The sequence below is a fragment of the Odocoileus virginianus genome, chromosome 2 (assembly GCF_023699985.2).
Source record: "Odocoileus virginianus isolate 20LAN1187 ecotype Illinois chromosome 2, Ovbor_1.2, whole genome shotgun sequence".
NCBI classification, from domain to species: domain Eukaryota; kingdom Metazoa; phylum Chordata; class Mammalia; order Artiodactyla; family Cervidae; genus Odocoileus; species Odocoileus virginianus.
The window spans coordinates 71,631,763-71,652,710 of NC_069675.1; the positions used below are offsets into that span (position 1 = coordinate 71,631,763).

Consider the following 20,948-nt stretch of genomic DNA (forward strand, 5'->3'; position numbering starts at 1 on the left):
TATACGGCCATAAAGTATTAGACCCGGTTATTTATATAATGATATAATACAGGTTTGTCTATGACACTGTTGTTTTAATCTATAATTATATAATCTTGCTCGAGTCCTGTAATGCTGTAATGTAATGTAATTATCATGCGCCATACATCTCATTCATTATCGATATAAGAGTGATTTGTACCATTAGTGCTTCCTGGGGAACAAAGCGTCCTCGTGTCTGTCCCCATTCCCCTGACCCTCCTGTCACCCAGAAGTTTTCATCATTGCCGCTGTGTGGCACAGAGACTGACCAAAGGAGATCCATCTCTGTTCCCTGGGGAGCCAGGGGCATCCCTCCATGCACCCTCCACCCAGGGGTCTTTAGGTCTGCCTCCTGTCCCTACAAGGACAGTTGACAGATACCACTGGGCTGGGGAAGGGCTCAGGGCACCGTGCCCTGGACTGCTCCTCGATCTCCGGGGGTCCCAGGGGGTCTTGCTCCTTCTGTGCCCCAGCTGATGTTTCATAGAAGAACAAAGGCTGAGTCAGCCACCAAGGCAGTCTGGTATCGGCTGCTCCCGAGCATTGGAGCACTGCTCCTGGGCCCAATGGGAGTGGAGCTTATCCCCCCTCTTGGTGCATTTGATCCTTGAACAAATCCCCATATTTATCAACAAGTATAAGTTTGCAAAATGAGTAATCTGCATCTTAGGAGATTAAAAATAGCTGACAAAAGCAAGACAGGATGACAGATCTAGCTCAGTTTACTCCTACATAGAAAATGTCTCCTTTTCATGTGTTTATAGTGGATGACAAATGACTGGAAGCTGGTGCTTCCAGAAAGCTTGGGGCCTGATGGGCGTGCAGTGGGTCCCACCGAAGTCTGTCAGCACCAGGGCTGACCCAGGTTCAACAGCAGTATTAATATCTTCATAATCACACAGGGATTCCCCATTATCTCCAAATCAATATGACAATTAAATGTTACTGAGCCATCTCTGGGCTCCACTTGGGGGAGTTAAAAGCCCACAGTGAACATCCAGAGCCTGTGTCACTCTGAATCTGTCTCTGCCGTAACATTTGTCAAATGTCCAATTAGCCACCAAGGGAAAAAGACAAATTGAGGGGTTTGTGTGACTCCACAAGCAATAAGCTGTCACAGGGGGGAAGATGTGCTTTCCGTGGGAGTCTATGTTGTAGGCCAGGATGGTGGGCTAGGCTGTGGGATCCTGTGAGTGTGCTCAGTCGTGTCCAGCTCTTTGCAACCCTTTGGACTGTAGCCCTTAGGCTCCTCTGTCCATGGGATCCTCCAAACAAGAATACTGGAGTGGGTTGCCATGTTCTCCTCCAGGGGATCTTCCTGACTAAGGGGTCAAACCCAAGTCTCCTGAGGCTCTTGCACTGCAGACAGATTCTTTACCTGCTGAGCCGTTTTAGAAGCCCCTAGGGTGTGGGAAGAACATGGGAAAAGGACTCCAGTAATCTTAGCTGTGACCCCCCCTGGGTTGAAACTGGAGGCCAGCTCAGACTAACTTGCCACTCTCTGGGTCACTAGATCCTGGGAAAGCAGGTCTGTACCGCTGACTGCTGCTGACTCACAAAGTTGTTGGAGCTCTTCCTGCAGCTTCTCTCCAAGGTATCTGTTGCTCAAAGGCAAAGAGTGTTTCTACCCGGAAAAGTGCCCGCCTCCAGCCACTGGCCCTCCTGCCTGTACCAGATCCCTGTTCTAGGTGAGGCCAGATTTGAGGACTGTCGTGAGGAAGCCAGCCCAGGACTTCCAGCAGAGGGCAGGCTTTATACACACGACTTCCATAGAGAGTTCAAGAGAATTGGCCAGGCCTGTGTGCAGTGACCCTTTCCTGTGTTATTACTACAAGCAGATTTCCCAGGATGTATGGGATGGAGGGAGGAAGGGAGTGTCCCTGGGGTGTCACCTCCACTTGGTAGGGACATGGCAATCACGTTTGGATGATGGTTCTAGCTTAGCCCTCCATGCATGCTCAGTCATGTCTGACTGTTTGTGATCCTATGGACGGTAGCCCACCAGGCTCCTCTGTCCATGGCCTTCTCCAGGCAAGAACACTGGAGTGGCTTGCCATGCCCTCCTCCAGGGGATCTTCCTGATCTGGAGACTGAACTCACATCTGCCTGCATCTCCTGCACTGCAGGTGGATTCTTTACCCACTGAGCCACCTTGGAAGCCCCTTGCTTAGCCCGACATCCCAGCATATCTCTGGGCTGCTGCTTCCAGTCCTAGTAAGATCCCTAACTGCCTGGTCAGGACAGCAGCAGGCTCACCCTGAGCTTTTTCACCACTGGATCTCATGCCTCCAGCTTGTCTGTCCCCCTGATTGGGACAAGTGTCCTGTCTCAGTGACGGGACAGTTAGTCACTCTTCCTGCTTCCACCCCACCATCCTGACTCCTCTCCCTCTGCTGGGCAGAAAGAGCCTCGACTATGGCCTTTAAATGTCCAGCTTCCAGTGGGTCTTAAGCATGTGGGGGTTGAGGAGAAGTGATGTGCTTTTTACTCTTGGGGGACATCAGAGGGGGCCCCTGTCATGACCGTGGCATCTTTACCTCTCCACATGGTCCACGTTGCCTGCCACACCGAGTCCCCCGAGGGTGTAAATCTTCCCGTCGTATACAAGGCTGTTGTGCCGACAGCGGGGGACCGTCATCCTGGAGACGAGGTTCCAGTTATCGAGCAGGGACATGTAGCACCAGACATCGGCCAGCGTCACCCCTGATTCCATCCCACCTGTGGGCAGTACGGGAGGGAGGTCCAGAGAGTGGGCAGGGAGTGAGGAAAGGCCCACGGCCGGGAGGCCCAGCCCCGGGGGCAGGAGGAGGCTTCACGTGCAAAGTAGACACTTCTGGGCCTTGTGTCTTCCTTAGCCATGGTGTGGGGAAGGACCCCTGGGGAAGTCTGTGCCCTGTGCCCAGCCCAGCCCTAGGGGGCCTCACCTGAGAGGTAGATGTTGTCCCCGGCACTCACTACACTGAAGAACTCGCGGTCATAGAAAGGCAGTGAGGCCAGCGGGTACCACTTGTTGTTCTGTGGGTTCCAGCAGGTGACAGCCACCAGCGAGCGCTGGGTCATCCCCACCATCTGACGGCCCCCCACCAAAACGATGACCTCGGCCACACCTGCAGGGACACGGAGGGGCACCCTTGGGACAGCCTGACGCGGTGTCAGTGTCTGTGCCTGTTGCCTCCTGGGGGGATCCACCCAGAGTCGGGCTGACGACAGGGCACCTGCCTTGGGGGGGTTGGGGCAGGTCCCGCCATACCTGCAGAGAGGCGAGGCCGCGTTCGGGGCGTCTGCATCTCCTGGCGGGCGTGGGGCAGCATGTGGTAGCGTTTGGCCTCGTTGACCAGGTCCCGACACGCTTCCGATGACTTGATCAGCTCCTCGTTGTCCACCACGTTGAGCAGGTAGCTGGGGTGGATGAACGGGAGGCGGACCACCGCCAGCAGCTCCGCCGCATACTGCAGGGTCAAGGAGACACGGGACCTTCTTAGATCATAAGGTCGCACCACCTCATGTGAGCCATATTGAGAAGGGAGAAAGGAGGGATGTGGGGCTGAGTGCAGGGATACTTCTCATCTGCATTTGGCTTGGGAGTGCCAACACTGAGATAGAGATGGTGGGAGCTCCCAGCAGCTGGAGGCGAGAAGGGAACCCAGGGGGAGGTCTCCGTGTTGGGGCTGACCCTGGGGGTCACTTGAGCACCTCCTTCCTGCCTCCTCCTCCTCCTGGGTCGTGGGCTTCTGTTTCATACCAGGCTGCAGGGGACTGAGTGAGGATTCTGATCCTCAAAAAGGTGTGCTTGGGGGCAGGAACTCAGGGATGGGTGGGAGGGCCCAGGAGAACCGATGGTGATCATTAAGCTTGCAAGTCATGACTATTCCAACCTGTGCCTCTCCCCCTCACCAGCAAACCCCTGGAGTGGCACCCCACTGGACCCCACCCCTGAACTGAAGACTTTTCAATGACTGATTTGAATCCCCCTCTTGTCTGGCAAACTCTTTGCTCATCACTGTAGTTTCAACAAACAAGTATTGGTGACGACTCTATGCCATTCACTGAGTTTGTTTTTGGAGGTGCAAAGGCCAGTATGACCCAGTCTCTGGCCTCCAGGTGTACACAGATTCATGGCAGGGAGATGATCCATCACATCAAAGGACTCTTCCCAAAGAAGAGTCTAGTGAGGGGTGGTGGGGATGTGGGAAAGGAGGCTCCCCAGAGTGGATGATGTCTGAGCCTGCTGTGGAAGGATTGCTGACTTCTCCAGGCCTAAGGTGAAGGGAAAGGAGGCCATTCAAAGCACACACAGAGGCACTGGAGTCTGAGAGAGTGTGGTGGTGCACTTGGAGGGACCTATCTCGGTAAGGACCTACGTTAGTAAAGTAATGCTCAAAATTCTCCAAGCCAGGCTTAAGCAATACTTGAACCATGAACTTCCAGATGTTCAAGCTGGTTTTAGACAAGGCAGAGGAACCAGAGATCAAATTGCCAACATCCACTGGATCATCAAAAAAGCAAGAGAGTTCCAGGAAAACATCTATTTCTGCTTTATTGACTATGCCAAAACCTTTGACTGTGTGGATCACAATAAACTGGAAAATTCTGAAAGAGATGGGCATACCAGACCACCTGACCTGCCTCTTGAGAAACCTATATGCAGGTCAGGAAGCAACAGTTAGAACTGGACATGGAACAACAGGCTGGTTCCAAATAGGAAAAGGAGAACTTCAAGTCTGTATATTGTCACCCTGCTTATTTAACTTATATGCAGAGTACATCATGAGAAATGCTGGGCTGGAAGAAGCGCAAGCTGGAATCAAGATTTCCGGGAGAAATATCAGTTACCTCAGACATGCAGAGGACACCACCCTTATGGCAGAAAGTGAAGAGGGACTAAAAAGCCTGTTGATGAAAGTGAGAGAGGAGAGTGAAAAAGTTGGCTTAAAGCTCAACATTCAGAAAACTAAGATCATGGTATCTGTTCCCATCACTTCATGGGAAATAGATGGGGAAACAGTGAAAGCAGAGTCAGACTTTATTTTTTGGGGCTCCAAAATCACTGCTGATGGTGATTGCAGCCATGAAATTAAAAGACGCTTACTCCTTGGAAGGAAAGTTATGACCAACAATATAGATAGCATATTAAAAAGCAGAGACATTACTTTGCCAACAAAGGTCTGTCTAGTCAAGGCTATGGTTTTTCCAGTGGTCATGTATGGATGTGAGAGTTGGACTGTGAGGAAAACTGAGTGCCGAAAAATTGATACTTTTGAACTGTGGTGTTGAAGACTCTTGAGAGTCCCTTGGACTGCAAGGAGATCCAACCAGTCCATCCTAAAGGAGATCAGTCCTGGGTGTTCATTGGAAGGACTGATGTTGAAGCTGAAACTCCAATACTTTGGCCACCTCATGTGAAGAGTTGACTCATTGGAAAAGACCCTGATGCTGGGAGGGATTGGGAGCAGGAGGAGAAAGGGATGACAGAGGATGAGATGGCTGGATGGCATCACCGACTCGATGGACATGAGTTTGAGTAAACACCGGGAGTTGGTGATGGACAGGGAGACCTGGCATGCTGCGATTCATGGGGTCACAAAGAGTCGGACATGACTGAGCAACTGAACTGAACTGAACTGATGAAGCTTATTGGGACTCCCCCGGTGCCTCAGCAGTAAAGAATCCACCTGCAATGCAGGACGTGTGAGTTCGATCCCTGGGTTGGGAAGATCCCCTGGAGGAGGGCATGGCAACCCACTCTAGTATCCTTGCCCAGAAAATCCCATGGGCAGAGGAGCCTGATGGGCTACAGTCCATATGTGTCTAGCAGAGTCAGACATGAGTGAAGCGAGTCAGCACACACATGGAGTTTATTCTTGTTGGATGCAGAAGGCTTCCGCTGAGGGGTTGGGTAGTAGACAGGGAGAAACGAGACTGGAGAGGTCAGCTGGGTTCTGGCCTCTGCTGACCTCAGGCTTGGTTTGCTAAGGGCTGTGTAGTGCTTCCTGAAGAGCAGATGAGGGCACTCATGAGAAGTTTAATTTTTTAAATTTTAAAAAATTTTATTAAAATTTTTATTTGGGCCGCATTGCTTGGCATGTGGGATCTTAGTTTGCAGACGAGGGATGACCCTGCATCTCTTGCGGTAGTAACGTGGAGTCCCAACTGCTGGATCACTAGGGAATTCTCTCATGGGGGTTTTAAACAGAGAAACCACAGAACCAAACATAATTACTAGGAAGACCAGCAGGCTGCAGGGATGGGAATGGATTTGGAAGGAGGAGACTGAAGGCAGGGAACCGTTTCAGGAGACGACTGCGGTCATCCTGGCGAGATCAGAGGGCCTGGAATGAAGAGAGAGAACTTGGCCCTTATAAGAGGTGGCAGCCATGGCAGCACTGTGGAGCCACATGGAGGTAGAAGGCGTGGGAGGACCTGGTTTCTGCCGTGGTTAGTGGGCAGAACTGTAATAAGGAACCCGAGAAGATGGGTAAGTCTGGGGGTTTATGAATGAGAGGGGCTTGGGAGACACTGGCTGGGGGGCTCCTGTAGACAAAGGCAGAGGTCTGGGCTGGAGGCAGATCTGGGGGTTGTGGTAGATGGTGGTGGTCACTATTGCAGCTGCCTAACTTGTCTTCCTTCCTCTGAAAACGAATCTTGCTCCATCTCCGCCTGGTGGGTCAGAGGACCACCTTCTCCTGGCCCAGTGACTGGGGCCGGCATGGAGAGACATCTCTGCATCCTGTGTGCACTTGATGCTGTGGGTCCAGTCCCCGCCCCAACCCTCCTTCCCTTGTGCCTCTTCTTGCTCCATGTGCAACAAGGTAGCCCTGTCATCTGTCACTCAGCTGCCTCAGCTCTTGCTGGGCTCCCGTCTCCCTGCCCCATTTTCCCATCTGTGCTTTCTGGGTGGACTCTGAGCTCCCCTAAGAGCCACCTGTGTGTCTGCACTAACTGTGGGGGGGGGGGCTCCTATCACTTTCGAACCCAGGCAGTCCCACTCAAAGCAGGGATCCCAAATTCATTCCCATCCCTGCAGCCTGCTGGTCTTCCTAGGAATGTTTGTTCCTGTGGTTTCTCTGTTTAAAACCTCCATGAAGGAATTCCCTAGTCAGCTGGAGATCCCCGGGGCTGTGCTTGACCTTCTGTGTCTAAGGGGCTCTCCTGGGGATCCCGCCCTACCCTTCTGCTCTGGACTCTGGCTCTCATTTCTCTAGCTGTCCCTTCCAAGGGACTTGCCTTCCCTCCTGACAGCCAAGTGGTGGTTTCCAGTCTCCAGCCTGGTTTCCATTCAGTCCAGATGCTCCCTCCCCTCTCAACTGCCAGAGCTGGGGTGGGGCTCCTCCTGCTGCATTTGAGGGAGCCCAGGGCACCTGACTCAGGCACACCCTTCTCTCCTCAGGGCCCTGGTGATGCCCGCTTGACCCTGTGGACTCTTGGTCGGCTTGGGTCTCCTGCAGGTGCAATGCCAGCCCTCGAGAATCCTCTATGCCTGATTTCTCTCATCCCCCTTCACCTCTCTGCACCGTGTGAGCTGGTCTGGCCTCCCTCTGCAAGCCCACCGGCTCTCACATGCTCCCACTGCTGGTTAGAACAGGTGGCACCAACTCCCTGCTCCAGACACCCTCCCTCACCAAGAGGGAGAGGGGCGCAAGCTGGGGCAGGTGGGGTGGGCCCTACCTGCGCGCGGGACACAGGGTCCTTCTTGATCCACTTGATGACGGTCTCATATACTAGCTCCTCAGCCTTGGTGTTGAGGCTGTCATTGGAGATGTAGGCGATGAAGTCGTCCTTGGAGATGCTGAGGATCTCTTCCTGGGCCGCCACCTCGGGGAAGATTTGCAGCGCGAAGGCCTTGGCCATGTGGTAGAGCTCGCTACACTGCATGGCCTCGGCCATGGCCAGCACCCCCAGGCAGTTGCTGGCTGTCAGCTGCTTCTCTGGGGGCAAGAGCACAGGATAGCACCGCTGACTGCGGGGAGGGGTCCCCGCCCCTTCTCATCGCCTGTCTCTCTGGAGCCCTGTCTGAGCCCATGTCCTTTCTTCAGCCTTCAGCACCTGCCTTCAGCATCCAGAGTCCCCATAAGCACATTTCCTGTGTCCCTGGAACTTTACACCCATTTTCTGGGTTTTTCTCTGCCCCATCTCAAACTGACTTCCCTGAGGCCTCCCTCAGCAGAAGGACTGAGACTGAGGTATGGGGTGTCAGCACCAGGCTTAGAGCTTCCTCACTGCCGGGGCACAAAGGAGGCCTGGGCTGGGAGCAGGGATCACACTGAGGCTTAGGGTGTCTTCTGTAACTGTGACAGACAAGTCGGGGGTCACAGACTTCTACTTCAGTGTCATGACAGCAGGAACACCCCTCATAAGCCCATCCAGCCCATCTCCCACAAGGACTCAGCCTCACCCAACCTGACCTCCAGACCTGGGGTCAGTCTGGCCAGGGTTCCTGAGACCCAACTAATGGTGATTCTAATCTAGGCATGGCTGGATCCTAGGGGGCCCTTCACCTTTGTGGACTTAACTCTAGAGTCATAGTTTCTGACTCTTCTAGAGGGTGCATTGCCCCAGTCACATCTTAGGCCCCTGGCCATCCCCTGACCTGCCCCCACCCCCAATCTCTCTCACTCCACCCCCAGGCCGCTTCTGGAGACTCTTATCTCTGCCCTTCTCGCTCCCTGCTCTCACCCAAACTGGGCAGCTCCAAAGTGTAAAGTGAGCACGTTCTCTGGGTTGAGGCCTTGATGGAAGCAACTTGGTTTAGTGTTTAGACAACAAGGCTGTGAAGCCAGGGCCTGGGGCTCCCATGAATAGACCATTCACACAGGCCTCTTAGCCCATTTGTTCTCACAAGACTGCCTGGGGGCCCAGTGTGGCATCTCTGGCCCCTGGGGGAGCAAGGCAGAGAACCCCTCTGTCCACCGGTGAGCAAAGACCTCTGCCCACAGTTATAGGAATGATCATCTTAAATCTGCTGGGAAATCCAGCTGCAGCCCCAGACGACCTGGCACAGCCCTCCCCACTCAGTCCTTGAATGTTTTATTCATTGATGCTGCTCCCCGTGGCTCACCAAGAAAGGACACGCAGACTTTGCAGAAGGTGTGGAACTGGAACTTGCTGGCCGCCTCCAGCAGGGTCTTGGCGTTGGCCGAGTCGATGACCAGGGAGCCCGTGTACACAAACTCCAGCAGCAGCTCCAGGACGTCGGCCTGCAGGTTGGACAGGACCAGTTCCAGCTTCTCCCGGCCGCATTGGCTGCCGTCTTGCACCGACCTAGGCACAGAGACCAGGGTGTCCTTACCTGCCGGCCCGTGGCCACGGCGCCGCCTCCTCACAGGGCTGGGTCTCCCTGCACACCTCGCTCACAGCCCTTCGTTTTAGGACTCAAGGGACACGGCCAATGACACACCTGAACCTAGTGACCTGACACGGGATCTGAAAGAGAAGAGTCTGACCAGAGACGCCCAGAAGAACAGAAAACCCTGCTTATCACTACTCGGCATGTCCATGCAAAAAAAAGATGCAAATCAAAAAGCATGAGCTGTGGATGGGGACGAGGACTAGGACTGGCCTCAAAGGGAAACAATACGGTTCGGCTCTGCTGCTGGCCCCGGCATCTCTGCCAATCACGGCCAGCAGGTCTGGGGCCCTGGGGGCCTGGTCTGCCTCAGATGGGAGAGTCTCCAGAGTGACTGAGGCTCCCGACAGGCCGTGATCACAGCCGACCCCTTGATCACTCCAAAGACTGAGGGCCCCAAGCTACCCCGGAACCCCGACTCCAACCCCTCCTCTTTCCCCAAAAGCATATTGTTTCCTTTTAGGCATGGAAAGGAAGCCCTTCATGACATTGCTTTGAAACTGAGGACGAGACGAGATAGACGGACAGAATGGTTAGAGCCGGGAGGAGGGGAAGGGAACAACCAAGGACTTCCGCCACAGACAGCCAGCAGCCATGACCTAGGACCTGGCCCGGGGCGGGGCCCTCCTGCCACATGGAACACGGGGTCAGAGGTCAGAGTGGCCTGCGTGTAGAGTGTGCATCGGGCTTGTGAACTGGGGGGAGCGGGGGAGGGACACAAATATATAAATATGTTTATATCTGGTGTCTACAGAAATACAAAACCATTGCAAAGGCTCCTAAGGCTTGGCAGCCGCACCCTAAAGCTGGACCTGGAAGGAAACAGATAAGATGAAGCAAAAATAACACCAATCGAGAAGTGACCAGGAGGAGAAATACCCAGAATGTTAAGAGTCAGGAGGCAGGTTTATCAGAGGTGGATCGGCTTGGCACCCGGTCTTGGCTGCTCTGACCTGTCCTGGTTCCCACACTGAGCCTGGTCCTGTCTGGTGCTGTGTTCAGCCACGTGACTGGGAAATGACTGCTGCATTCTCCCTGTCCCTCACCCTGCCCTGAGGAGGTCAGGGGCCCAGACTCTTGTGACTGGCCCCTGAGGTGCCCCTGTGGCTGGCCGTGGGGGTGTGGAGGTGTCAGGCAAGCAAGCAGGCTGGCCCCAGAGAGGCTGACTCCTGTGTGAGCTGGGCATAAGGGGACCTGGGTGCCCCAGCTCTGCCACCCACAGCTGGGCAGCCTTGGCCTCTCTGGCTCTCAGGCTCCTCTTCTGCAAAACAAGAAGACTGGACTGGATGAGGTCTAGAGTCCTGTGGAGCATTTCTGTGACAGAGGCTGGAAAATGCCTTCCCGAGAGACTCTGCTCTACATGACAGAACCTGAAATGCCACCATTAGCACAACGTTCTCTCTGGTTAGGCACTGGCCTCGCAGGGCCTTTGCAACACAAACATGACCCAGGGGGGAACAGGTGAAGCTGTGAGTCTGCATCCAGGCCCCTCCTCCCAGGGTACCACGCTGGTCCCCCTCCAAAATGGCTCATCCAACCAGGGGCCTGAAGCATCTATTCTGCCACAAGTCCTGGGCAGGCCCAGAAACCTGAGTGGGAATGTGTAGGCTAAAGAGAGCATCTGAGCAGAGCTCCTTCTCAAGCCCATAGACATACACAGTTTGTGTGAGTGTTTAAGTGTCTTAACACACCTAGTCTTCAGCTGTCAGGATGGATTTCCATGCTTGGGTGACTTTGTTAAGTATAAAAATGGTTTATTATAGAATCACTTGAAACCACAGACATTCTGAACACCCCAGGTCTCAGGAGCCAACTGGTCAACCTCTTACTCTACTCTGCTTTCATTCCTACCTCCACTCTCTGCCCCCCTCCACCCCCAACACCGCCCTTCATGCTCTGGGGAGGTCACGCTGGGCCCCAGCCAGGGCAGGACTCATGAGGCCAAAGTAGGGCCACTCCCCTTCTCCTGAGGCTCCCAGCCCCCGCTACCTCCCCCTATCTGGCCAGCTCTTCTGTCTGCCTGCAAACTCTCAGCACAAAATCAGAGAGGAGCTGAGGTGGGACTTTAGGATGTACACATGCACACACACACATGCACACACATGCACTGAAATGCATGTGACACGTGACTCTGAGGACCATGGAGTCACCCTGTGTGGAGGGGTGTTGGGCAGATGGCAGGCCAGTGGAGCCCACGGCCCCAAGTGATGGGTCTGGTGGGACCTGTGTGGTTAAACTCGTGGGGAGATCCTTGTCTCGCCCAGAGTCTGAGCCAAGGAAAGGGACCTGGGGACACGGTGCTGCCTCATGGCCGAGGACCCAAAGGTTGCCCAGGGGGGCACAGGGGGATGTCGACCACGGCAGGTGCTGTTCAAGGACTGCTGCTCCTGTGATGCTCAGCTAGGGCTCTGTTCCCCCACATCCTGCACTCCCCCGCCATGGGGGCCACCTGTGGAAGGGAGTCGGCCACTGAGCAAAGGATCTGTGGGGAGTGGCTGGAGGTCCCTGGGGCCAGATGCCAGACACTGTGAGCTGAACAACCATTATCCCTGGCCGCAGAGGAGCACGTGGGGATGTCATGGAGACTTTTTTGGGTGGTGGAGTTCAAGATCTGGAGGAGGCGAGGCCCCTGTCAGTGAGGCCTCCTGCAGCTCCCTTGCACAGCAGGTTCATAGTCCACACCGGCCTTCCTGGGTGGCCCAGGCAGCCGTGGGGGCAGAGGGAGGCCAGCGGTCACTCTCCTTCCCTGACCATCAGACTATCTTGGGACAGGACCTCTGTGCTCCGTTGGCCTCTTCCCTCTGAGCAAAGACCCCCTGGGAGGCATTACCCTTGAAGGGTGGCCCTGATCACCAGTGGGGAGCTGTGTCCTCCCTAGATGACCATTCTGTCCCTGTCCTAAGCTGGCTCGTGGGCTCTGAGCATCCCATTTCCCTCGGCCCCACGGAGTATCTGGGGAGCTGCTGGACAATTGGGGTCACGACATGACCTTGGAGAGAGGGGCAGCAGGGCAGGAATGACAGCCTTGGCAGGGTGGGGCTGTGGGCCTGACACTGGGGGCAGCAGCCTGGGAGTGAGGGGCAGGCTGGAGCTGTCCAGGGCATGGAGGGGCCACGGGTTCTCTCAGAAGACCAAAACTTCATTGGGGTCACCTTCTCCCAATCAAGGGTATGTCCCTAGGGTATGGGACTCAGGCTCTACTTGGCAGATCTGGCAGATCTTGGTAGATGTGCTGGGAATGGCTTACCCCAAATATTAGGATTTTTGTGACCCCACCATTAGCAATTCACTCGTGCAGGATAAGAACCACCCTCTTCAGAATTCAGGACAGAATCTCATCCACCTCCACACACCTCAGAGATCAGATGCATTCATTCTGCAAGCTGGATCTGGAACTGTTGGGGCAGTGGGGAATGGGGGTAAACATGGAGCAGGGATGGCTGTGGATGGCACCCTGCTCCACTCAGGAGGTTGACCCCACCCAGGACTCGGGATGTGTGATTCTCTCTCTCTCTGCTCTTCTAGTCACGCTGCTCTGTTCTCCCAGAAAAGGGTGGGCCCGCCACCCACAAATGCCCACCTTCTCAGGGAAGGAGGGGGAAAGGCACATGGCTAGACTACTGCATTAACTCTGCTGGGCTCCCCTGCATGCCAGGTCTGTGCCACTCAATTGCAGAGATCCTTTTAGCTGGAGAGGGGGCTGGAGTGAGAAGCCCGGCATCTACACGTGGGGCTTGTGAAAATCAACCTGCACAAAATTTGTCCATCTGTTTTCATTTACTATGAAAAGAGGATAGAGTTCTAATGTGCTGGTGGCTCCAGCAGGCTTAGTGAGAGGAGAGAGAAGGTAGAATGCCAGGTCTCTGTCTCATTTGGTGAGATGTGGGGGCAATGCTCCTTTGGGGCTGGGTGTTGTCTCCCACACTTGGGGCAGGGAGGCAGGGCCCCTGCTGTCTCTAAAGAAGAACAGACCGGTCCCCTCTGAAGAACAGCCCACCAGTCCAGTGGGCAGCCAGTGCCCCTACTGGTACCAACGGTCCCCCAGAGCTCCTTGGCTCCTGGGGGACAAGTGAAGGGACTTCTTCATGAAAGGCAGACCTCAGTCCTGCTCACTGGGGTTGAGAAGTGACTCTTGACTCAGAAGCCTGCCTCCCCAGGACCCCACTAGGTCTTGTTCAGTCACCAAGTCATGTCTGACTCTTTGCGACCCCATGGACTGCAGGATACCAAGCTTCCCTGTGCCTCACCATCTCCCGGAGTTTGACCAAGTTTATGTCTAGGTCTAGTCTGCTCAAAATATCCTCCTTCCTTCCTGACATCTGGGGCTCAGCCCACTGTCCTCCTCTCCACTCAGTCCTGCTGGTGTTCGCCCTCCAGCCTGGGTGCAGGTGGGGCCTGGTTGTTACGCAGCACTAGGCTTCATGTTATCCAAAGACAGGGCTGCAGCTCCTTTCCCTGCGGGGCTTTCACCTGATTGTCACGGGGACTCAGAGTGGGCACAGAAGGATGATGTGACAGCCCTGCCATCTCATCCTGGGCTTTGTGCTGAACTTCCCCATGGTCTCGTGTGCTCTTCTCCCAGCCTCTCTGAGCCTCCTCCAGCCTTCACTCCAGTGGACACAGCCCCTCCTGGGTACGGGGGAGAGGGCTTGTCTCATGGGGGCAGGGGTTTTTCTTGGGCGGATTCTGTGGCCAGTTTACAAGCATTTATAATATACGTGCACACACACACATACACACAAGCTCTGCGTCCCCTTTTCTTGCATACTTCTACACTGTTAACCCTGAGATTTTACTTCCCCCTTCCTTACAAACTTTGTGCAGGAGTAGAAAGGACAGCTTTGTTCTTCCCTGGGTCAGCAAACGGGTGATAGAAAGAGCATGAGGGCCTCAGTTCGAATCCCAGATCTACTGGTGACTTAGAATTCCCTTGCCTCAATCCCTTCATCTGTAGAATGGGGGCACCTGCTCGTCAGGTTCAGTGGGGGCGGGGTTTGCAGGGTGACATTAAACATCTCAGCAGGTCTCCCTGTGGGCTGGGTCTCGCCCAGTCAGAGGAAGAAGACTAGAGTTTGAAACTAAATAGGGGAAGATGAAGAGCAAAAGGCTGCTGCAGCCTCAGCAAAGGTATAAACCCAGGTGAGGGAGGAACAGATGGATCCAGCCTGGAGGCTGGAGAATGGGGCTCTGGGCTGGGGGCTGCTAGGGGGTTGCTGACGGGCCTCTAAGCTGAAGAGGCTGGTCCAGAGAACACTCTGATACCTGGCTTTCCCACTCCTGGTCCGATTGTCATCTTTATGAACTGCAAGCCTGAATATGACACCCCCAGGTTTAGAACAAAGCCCTGTGAGCTGGCTGCCGCCTTCCGCGCCGCCTCATCCCCTCCTTCTTCGCCTTGCACTTGGTGTTGCGGGGATACCCGCTCACCTGTGCTGCCATCACCCTCTACTGTCCTGAGGCCCCAAGCTTGTCTGCCTGGCCAATTCTTCTCTGGGTTCAAAACCCAGGCCAGATGCCACCCTTATCCCAGGGGCCGTCTCCAAACTCCCCTCCCTTGTAGAGTCAGGCACTTGGCCTGGGAGCCACCAAGCCTCCTCTGCTGTTTTCGTCCTGCACTCCCAGTCACACTTTATAGTTTCTTCCTTCCCAGACCGTGGGCTCCCCGAGGGCCAGCGTCCATCTCATCTAGCGGTTCCCTGTCCCCAGGAGGGGCTCCTGCTTGCTTGCTGGGTGAAGAGTAGAGAATGACTGGGCTCCCCATGTCTGGTCTGTGGCTTCAGGTGAGGGTGTCGTACTAGGGTTGGGGCTGGTGCTGGGATGGGTCCTCATGGGGCCAGAGTGAGGACCGCATCACCTGCGCCAGACTAAAGGCTGGAAGGAGGCCAGCCAGAGCCTCCAGGCCTGGGGGTCCCAGACAACAGAAGGAGGGCCCCTGCCCCTGACAGGGCTTACTAGGCCCTGCGGAAGGGCAGGGCCAGGGAGTCATGGCCCACAGATGGTCCCCACGCCTCTGCTTGTGTTAGTGCAGCTGCCTGAGAGGAAGGACCCTGCGTGGGGTTTGGCAGGCAGGGCCCTGCTCTCCTGCTGGGTCATTCTGTCTACCGCCCACTAAGTCTCGGGGTCACAGACTCGAGGAGACAGACGCGACATGGCAATGGCAGATGCTCCCTGACCACTAAGAATGTGAAATACTTGAGGACTTAACATGGCTGGGGAGGAAATCATCTTCCTATAGAGTCTGCTTTCCTCCCCATGGAGGTATCTCCTGGCCTCTGTGGGCAGAAATAGTGACATGTGCCCATGGTTAGGACGAGAGAAGTAAAATTTTGAATGCCTGCAAATTAACAATGTGAATTTTTTTTTTTCTTGGCTGCATCTTGCCTCTTGCAGGATCTTAGTTCCCCCACCAGGGGTTGAACCTGGGTCCCCGCAGTAAAAGTGCCAAGTCCTAACCACTAGAAAGTGAAGGTGTTTGTTGCTCAGTTGTGTCTGACTTGATTAGTTGTGTTCGACTCTTTGCGACTCCTTGGACTATAGCCTCTGCCCATGGAATTCTCCAGGCAAGAATACTGGAGTAGGTTGCCATTCCTTTCTCCAGGGGATCTTCCCGACCCAGGGATCGAAGAACCCAGGTCTCCCACTTTACAGGCAGATTCTTTACCACCTGAGCCAGACGGCCTTGGAATTTTCTGGCACTGTGATTTTGAACTGCAGGGGCATCTCTGGGCTCTGCTGTGGCCTCCTTTCCTGCTGAGCGACCCTCGTGTATGCTGAAGACCCAGCCCTGTCTCCCCAGACCTCAGACCTCTGGCTGCCTACCAGTCATCTCTACTTGGGTATCTTCAGGCTGCTGAAATTCGACAGGCCAAACATTCAATGCATCACCTCCCCCAGCTCGCCCCTGACCTTGGTCTGTGGACCTGCCTGTCTGTTCTTGCACTCGGGAAGCCCTTCCCATTCCCTCACCGTCACCCTGTGAGAGCAGGAAGGAAACCTGAACATTATTTGAACCAACCTCCTGTTTTACAGATGAGAAAATCCCGAGGCCCAAGGGAGAGGACATGACCTGACTGGGGTCATAGGACAGAGTCAGGGGTAGAACCCAGGTCTCGGCTCCCAGCTCCTCTCAGCCCCTGAACCCAGGCTTTCTGGTTAGGGTCACTGAGGCCTATCCTGCAGTTCTCCCATCTGAGGGTGGGCATCTCTGCTCCACTTACCCTGACGGGCTCCACACCCTCAGACCAAGCCCAGGGCCCTGGCCTAGAGGTCAGGGCCTGCCATGCCATCTCACCCTAGCTCACACTTCTCTTTGGGAGGGCCATCTGCTTATCCCCACTGCTCATGACTGTCTCTGTCCTCAACTTGTTATTCCAGGCAACCCATCCTTTGCCTGAAACATTTTTAAACATTGTAGAACATTCTTTGCATTCCAGAACATTCCAAGCAACCTGTCCTTTGCCTGGAATGTTCTTCCTCCTTTTTGGTCTGTCCAAGAAGCCTTCACTACTTTGGATTCTCACCTAGCTGTGTCTCTTCTCTGTCGTGTGCGAGCTTCTGGCTTTACATGTATGGTCTCTGACAATAGTCAAAGAGCTCCTGCGCTCCCCTTGCCCACATCTTTCTAGACCAGGGCTGGGCCGTCGCTCAGTACCAAGCTGCCCCTGTATCCTGCCCCCTCTGTGCTCTCCAGAGATCTGGAGCAGGGACCAAGGCCGAGGATGCCAGTTCTGCAATCCAACGGCCAGGTGCCGGTCACTGTCAGTTGAGAATTTGCCAAGGGTGGCAGCACAAAGACCTCCTCTGGCCCGAAGAAGCCACTGGCCGTGCCCCTTCACCCCAGAGCTCGTGCCCCGACCCCTGTGCTCGGTCAGAGAGAACCCAAGCACTGGGGGCGGGAGAGCCGAGCTATCCATGGGACTGGAAGTCACAAAGAGCCTGCCCGTTCCTGCATGGCTGGGGCCAGCGCGGCTGCGCGGGGCTCGCACGCCGGGCAGCTCAGCTCGAAGTGAAAGGACACAACAGATTGGAAAGGAGATGCCGGCCAGTATGCCATCCTGGAACAAAACACAGTCACTCTGGGGTTAGTTGGCAAGTCCAAACACAGCAGTGGGAAGCAAGCAGAGGTCTGTCCTCACACTCTGAGCACAGTCCCGGCTCAGCGTCCGCCCCGGAGAGGCTGCAAGGCAAAATGAGCAGCGGCATTAATCTGCTGATGGGTGAGAGAAACAGGAGCGTTACCCTGGGCCGGCCCCCTCGTCTGCTCTCCCTCACTAAGGCGCTAGAAGGTGGCCCCTGACTTCTTTGCAAGGGTATGAAGCAGACAAAGTAAAAAAAAAAAAAAATCAACATAATGGAAAAAAAAATAAAAAAAGATGCTCATGCACCATTAAGACTCATTCAGGTAGAAATAGCCGGGGCAGAGGGTAGGAGGGGAGGGGAGCAAAGGCTGAGAGAGACCGTGTTTAGGACACACCTGGTCTGTGCTCAGAAGGGCTGGCTTAGGCTCAGTGTACAAGTATCGAGACATGCAGTGTGAATGAGGCTTTGGCTACAAGTCAGTCCTCCCTGACTTGGGCTGTTGGACAAGCGGCCCCGCGGGTGCCCCGTGCTCCTCGGTGGGGGGCGGTCTGGTCGATGTGCTGTCCTGGCATTAAGGTCACTATCGACAGCAGTGGTGACGGTGCTGGGGACCTGTGCTGGCCCCCGGGGGGACGGTGTGCAGCGGTCCCTTAGAGTGGAGTCTGCAGTCCTCCTAACCTCAGGGAGGGCTTGTGAGCCACTGAGAATGCAGGATCCTCGAGGGTGGGGTGGAATGTCGCCTACTGCTGGCAGAGGCCCCCCACCCCAGGGACCAGCAAAGCTGTGTGGGGTTGGGGGGGCACAGTGGCTGCTCTGAGGCTGTGTGTGAGGGGGCACTGGGAGGAGGAGGGGGAGGAGAGATGGCTACTGGCTCTGTGACAGGGAGTCACGCTTCAGGAACCTGTAAGAGAGGGGAGGAGAAAAGCGACACAAAAGCGTCCTACAAAGGAACAGACCCGACCACAGCTGGAAGGAAGGCAAACCTTTGAATCAGGTCCTTGAAATACAAGCTGCAGGAAGCTAGAACATTTTGGTGGACTTCAAACTCTCTGCCTTCAACAACAATTTTCAGGTCTGTAAACGCTTTCTCTCTGCGCTGCTGGTTCAATTCCTTCAACATTTCTGCAGAACAGAGAAGACAGACAGGGCCAGGTTCCCATTAAGAGTTTTTTTTTTTTTTAATTAAATTTTTTTTTTCAAGAAGTAGAGAAATAGGAAAATACTTGATACTGTTTCTTGGCAAGACTGGCTCAAACACTGACAGTCAAAAGAAGTCACAAACAATGCGTAAACAAGCAGCAACTGGGAGGGGTTACGTAACCAAAGGAATAACGACTTTCAAAAGCAAAAAAAAAAAAAAAAAAAAAATCAAACACAAAACAACAACAAAAAAACCCAGAAACTAAAAAAACCAAACCCAGAATTGAAAGGTTGGGAGAAAAGATTCCCATACCGACAATTGGAAACACAGAGAATACATCATCATAGACAACTAAAAACTGGAATTTAACTACGGAACAAGTTCTCCAAATGCCAATGAGTGCCGATGTATCTGATACCAAGTAAAGCATGGCATTGTGATGTAAGATGGGCTGGATATGGTTCAAAGGAATAAAAACCACAAAACCTGCAAAAACAGCATCCCTTACGTTAGATCCTCACAGCCATGGCTAGGGCGAGCTTCTTGGGGAGGGGCCCCCAAGAAAGGAGGGGTGGAGTGGGGGCCTGATGAGTACCTCCCTTTCACACTTTGGGACTGATGTGGGGGTTCAGGGGTGAGGGTGGGGAAGCAAGCCAGGGGCAAGGATAGTCTATATCTCCTCCCACTTCCTGAGTCATCCTCTCAGGACCCCCTCCCCTCACCTGGGTCTTCAGCACAGGAGAGCCTGGCTTGCAGCCCCAGGCGGTTCCAAGAAGTGGCCTTCCAGCCTGCACATACCTACCTTTGCCTGGTGTCTTGGCCACCTGGGGCCGGCACAGAGAGTGCCCCGGGTGCTTGGGCTCCGAACGTGGGCATGTCAGAGGCTTCTCCCAGACCCACTTCAAGGCTCAGAGGAGGGAAGGAGGAGAGCCTGACAACTATCCTGCTTAGTTTATATAAACACTCTCACTTGCAAAGTTAAAGCCTTCAGAGGAGCAGCACTCCCACCAGCCTTGCCCCGCCTGCCTGCCCCCCGACCCAACCTCCTCCTGGATAGAGCCTACCTTTAGCTTTCCTGGTAGCTGGACATCAGAGGTCCAGATTCTCGGGCTAGAATGACCTAGACTATTCAGCAGCTGAATGGGAGAGGGTGGTCTGCAGGACTGAGCCCCATGCTCTAAGTCCCCCACTGGAACCTCGAGCCCCTGGGTGGGTCTTTGCAGCACCGTGGGTGGTGTTCTGGAAATACTCTCCAGTGGGCCCTGCTCCAGCCTGACCACTCATCTCTGTCCTCCTGGGCCATCGTCAACTGCCTGCCAAGATACCTGCCGAGCCCAGCTCCACCTCTGACACTTAACGTCTGTGGCCAAGGCCCTGTGCTTCCTGAGCCTCTCTTTCTATGTCTGTAAAATGGGGATGGAGGCTCCCTCTGTTCTATTCCCAGAACTTGGTGAAGATCAGATGCTCACAATCAGGGATGGGCAGGAGCTTGTGGGCTTTGAGGTCAGCCAGACCCTTCAAGAGGACACACTGGGATCTCACGGGGTGGGTACCGAGGTGCTCGGGTAATGCCAAATCACTGTCCCTCACCAAACCAACATCACGCTGAGCTGGGGTCACCGCAGGGCACCTACAGGAGTGTGTGTGTGTGTTGGGGGAGGGCATTCATTTGCTGGGGACTCTAACGGCTCCCATGGGTGTGCTCCAACCTGGAGCAAGGGAGACCAGCAGGGCGCAAAGCCCCAGGTGGAGGGCAAGGAGGACACCATGGGGTGGATACAGGGGACAGACACAAGGACTGGGGGAGAGAGAGATGTGATGGGAGGACAGGAGGGGGTCAGATCTCAAAACCTTGTGAGTGAGCTTAATGCTCTGGGCAAAAGGAAGTCAGCAGGGGTTCTGTGCAGGGGGGTGGCCAGGGTGGATTCCAGCGGTATTGGCAGAGGCAGGGTGCAGGGCAGGAAAGCAGCCTGTGGAGAGAGAGCTGGGCCTCAGAGCCAGGACTGGGGGAGACCCTGAACTCTCCTATCGGTGTGTGACCTTGGGAAAGTTACCCAGACTCCCCAAAGCTTCCATGTCCCCTTCTGGTGAAGATTAATAGCAGTATCCCATGATCAGCTGTTAGCCCTGTGCTCAGCACATGCTAAACACTCAATGGTGGTAAATTCGATGTTTTTTTTTTGATGGTGGTGATCACTCTGCAATCCAAGTGAGAAGTAACAAAGGCCTGAGATACAACGGTGACAGAAGGACCAGAAAAAAAAACAAGTATTTAGGCCATGGGTACAATGGCTCTAGTATTTTGGTCATCTGATGCGAACAGACGACTCATTGGAAAAGTTCCTGATGCTGGGAAAGATCGAG

The 20,948-nt window shown here is 54.6% G+C and overlaps 1 protein-coding gene across 4 annotated transcripts in view; it reads right to left on the reverse strand.

The window, feature by feature from the left end:
* Positions 1-20,948, reverse strand: part of KLHL29 (kelch like family member 29) — a 327,911-nt gene that overhangs the window by 8,146 nt on the left and 298,817 nt on the right. For all 4 annotated transcript variants that reach the window (XM_070451134.1, XM_020910712.2, XM_070451132.1 and 1 more), the window contains exons 6-11: positions 18,427-18,565; positions 9,077-9,279; positions 7,687-7,946; positions 3,272-3,470; positions 2,946-3,128; positions 2,559-2,739 (exon numbers count right to left, since the gene is read on the reverse strand). In XM_070451134.1, the coding sequence (XP_070307235.1) occupies positions 2,559-2,739; positions 2,946-3,128; positions 3,272-3,470; positions 7,687-7,946; positions 9,077-9,279; positions 18,427-18,565 (1,165 nt within the window). The remainder of the gene's footprint in view (positions 1-2,558; positions 2,740-2,945; positions 3,129-3,271; positions 3,471-7,686; positions 7,947-9,076; positions 9,280-18,426; positions 18,566-20,948) is intronic.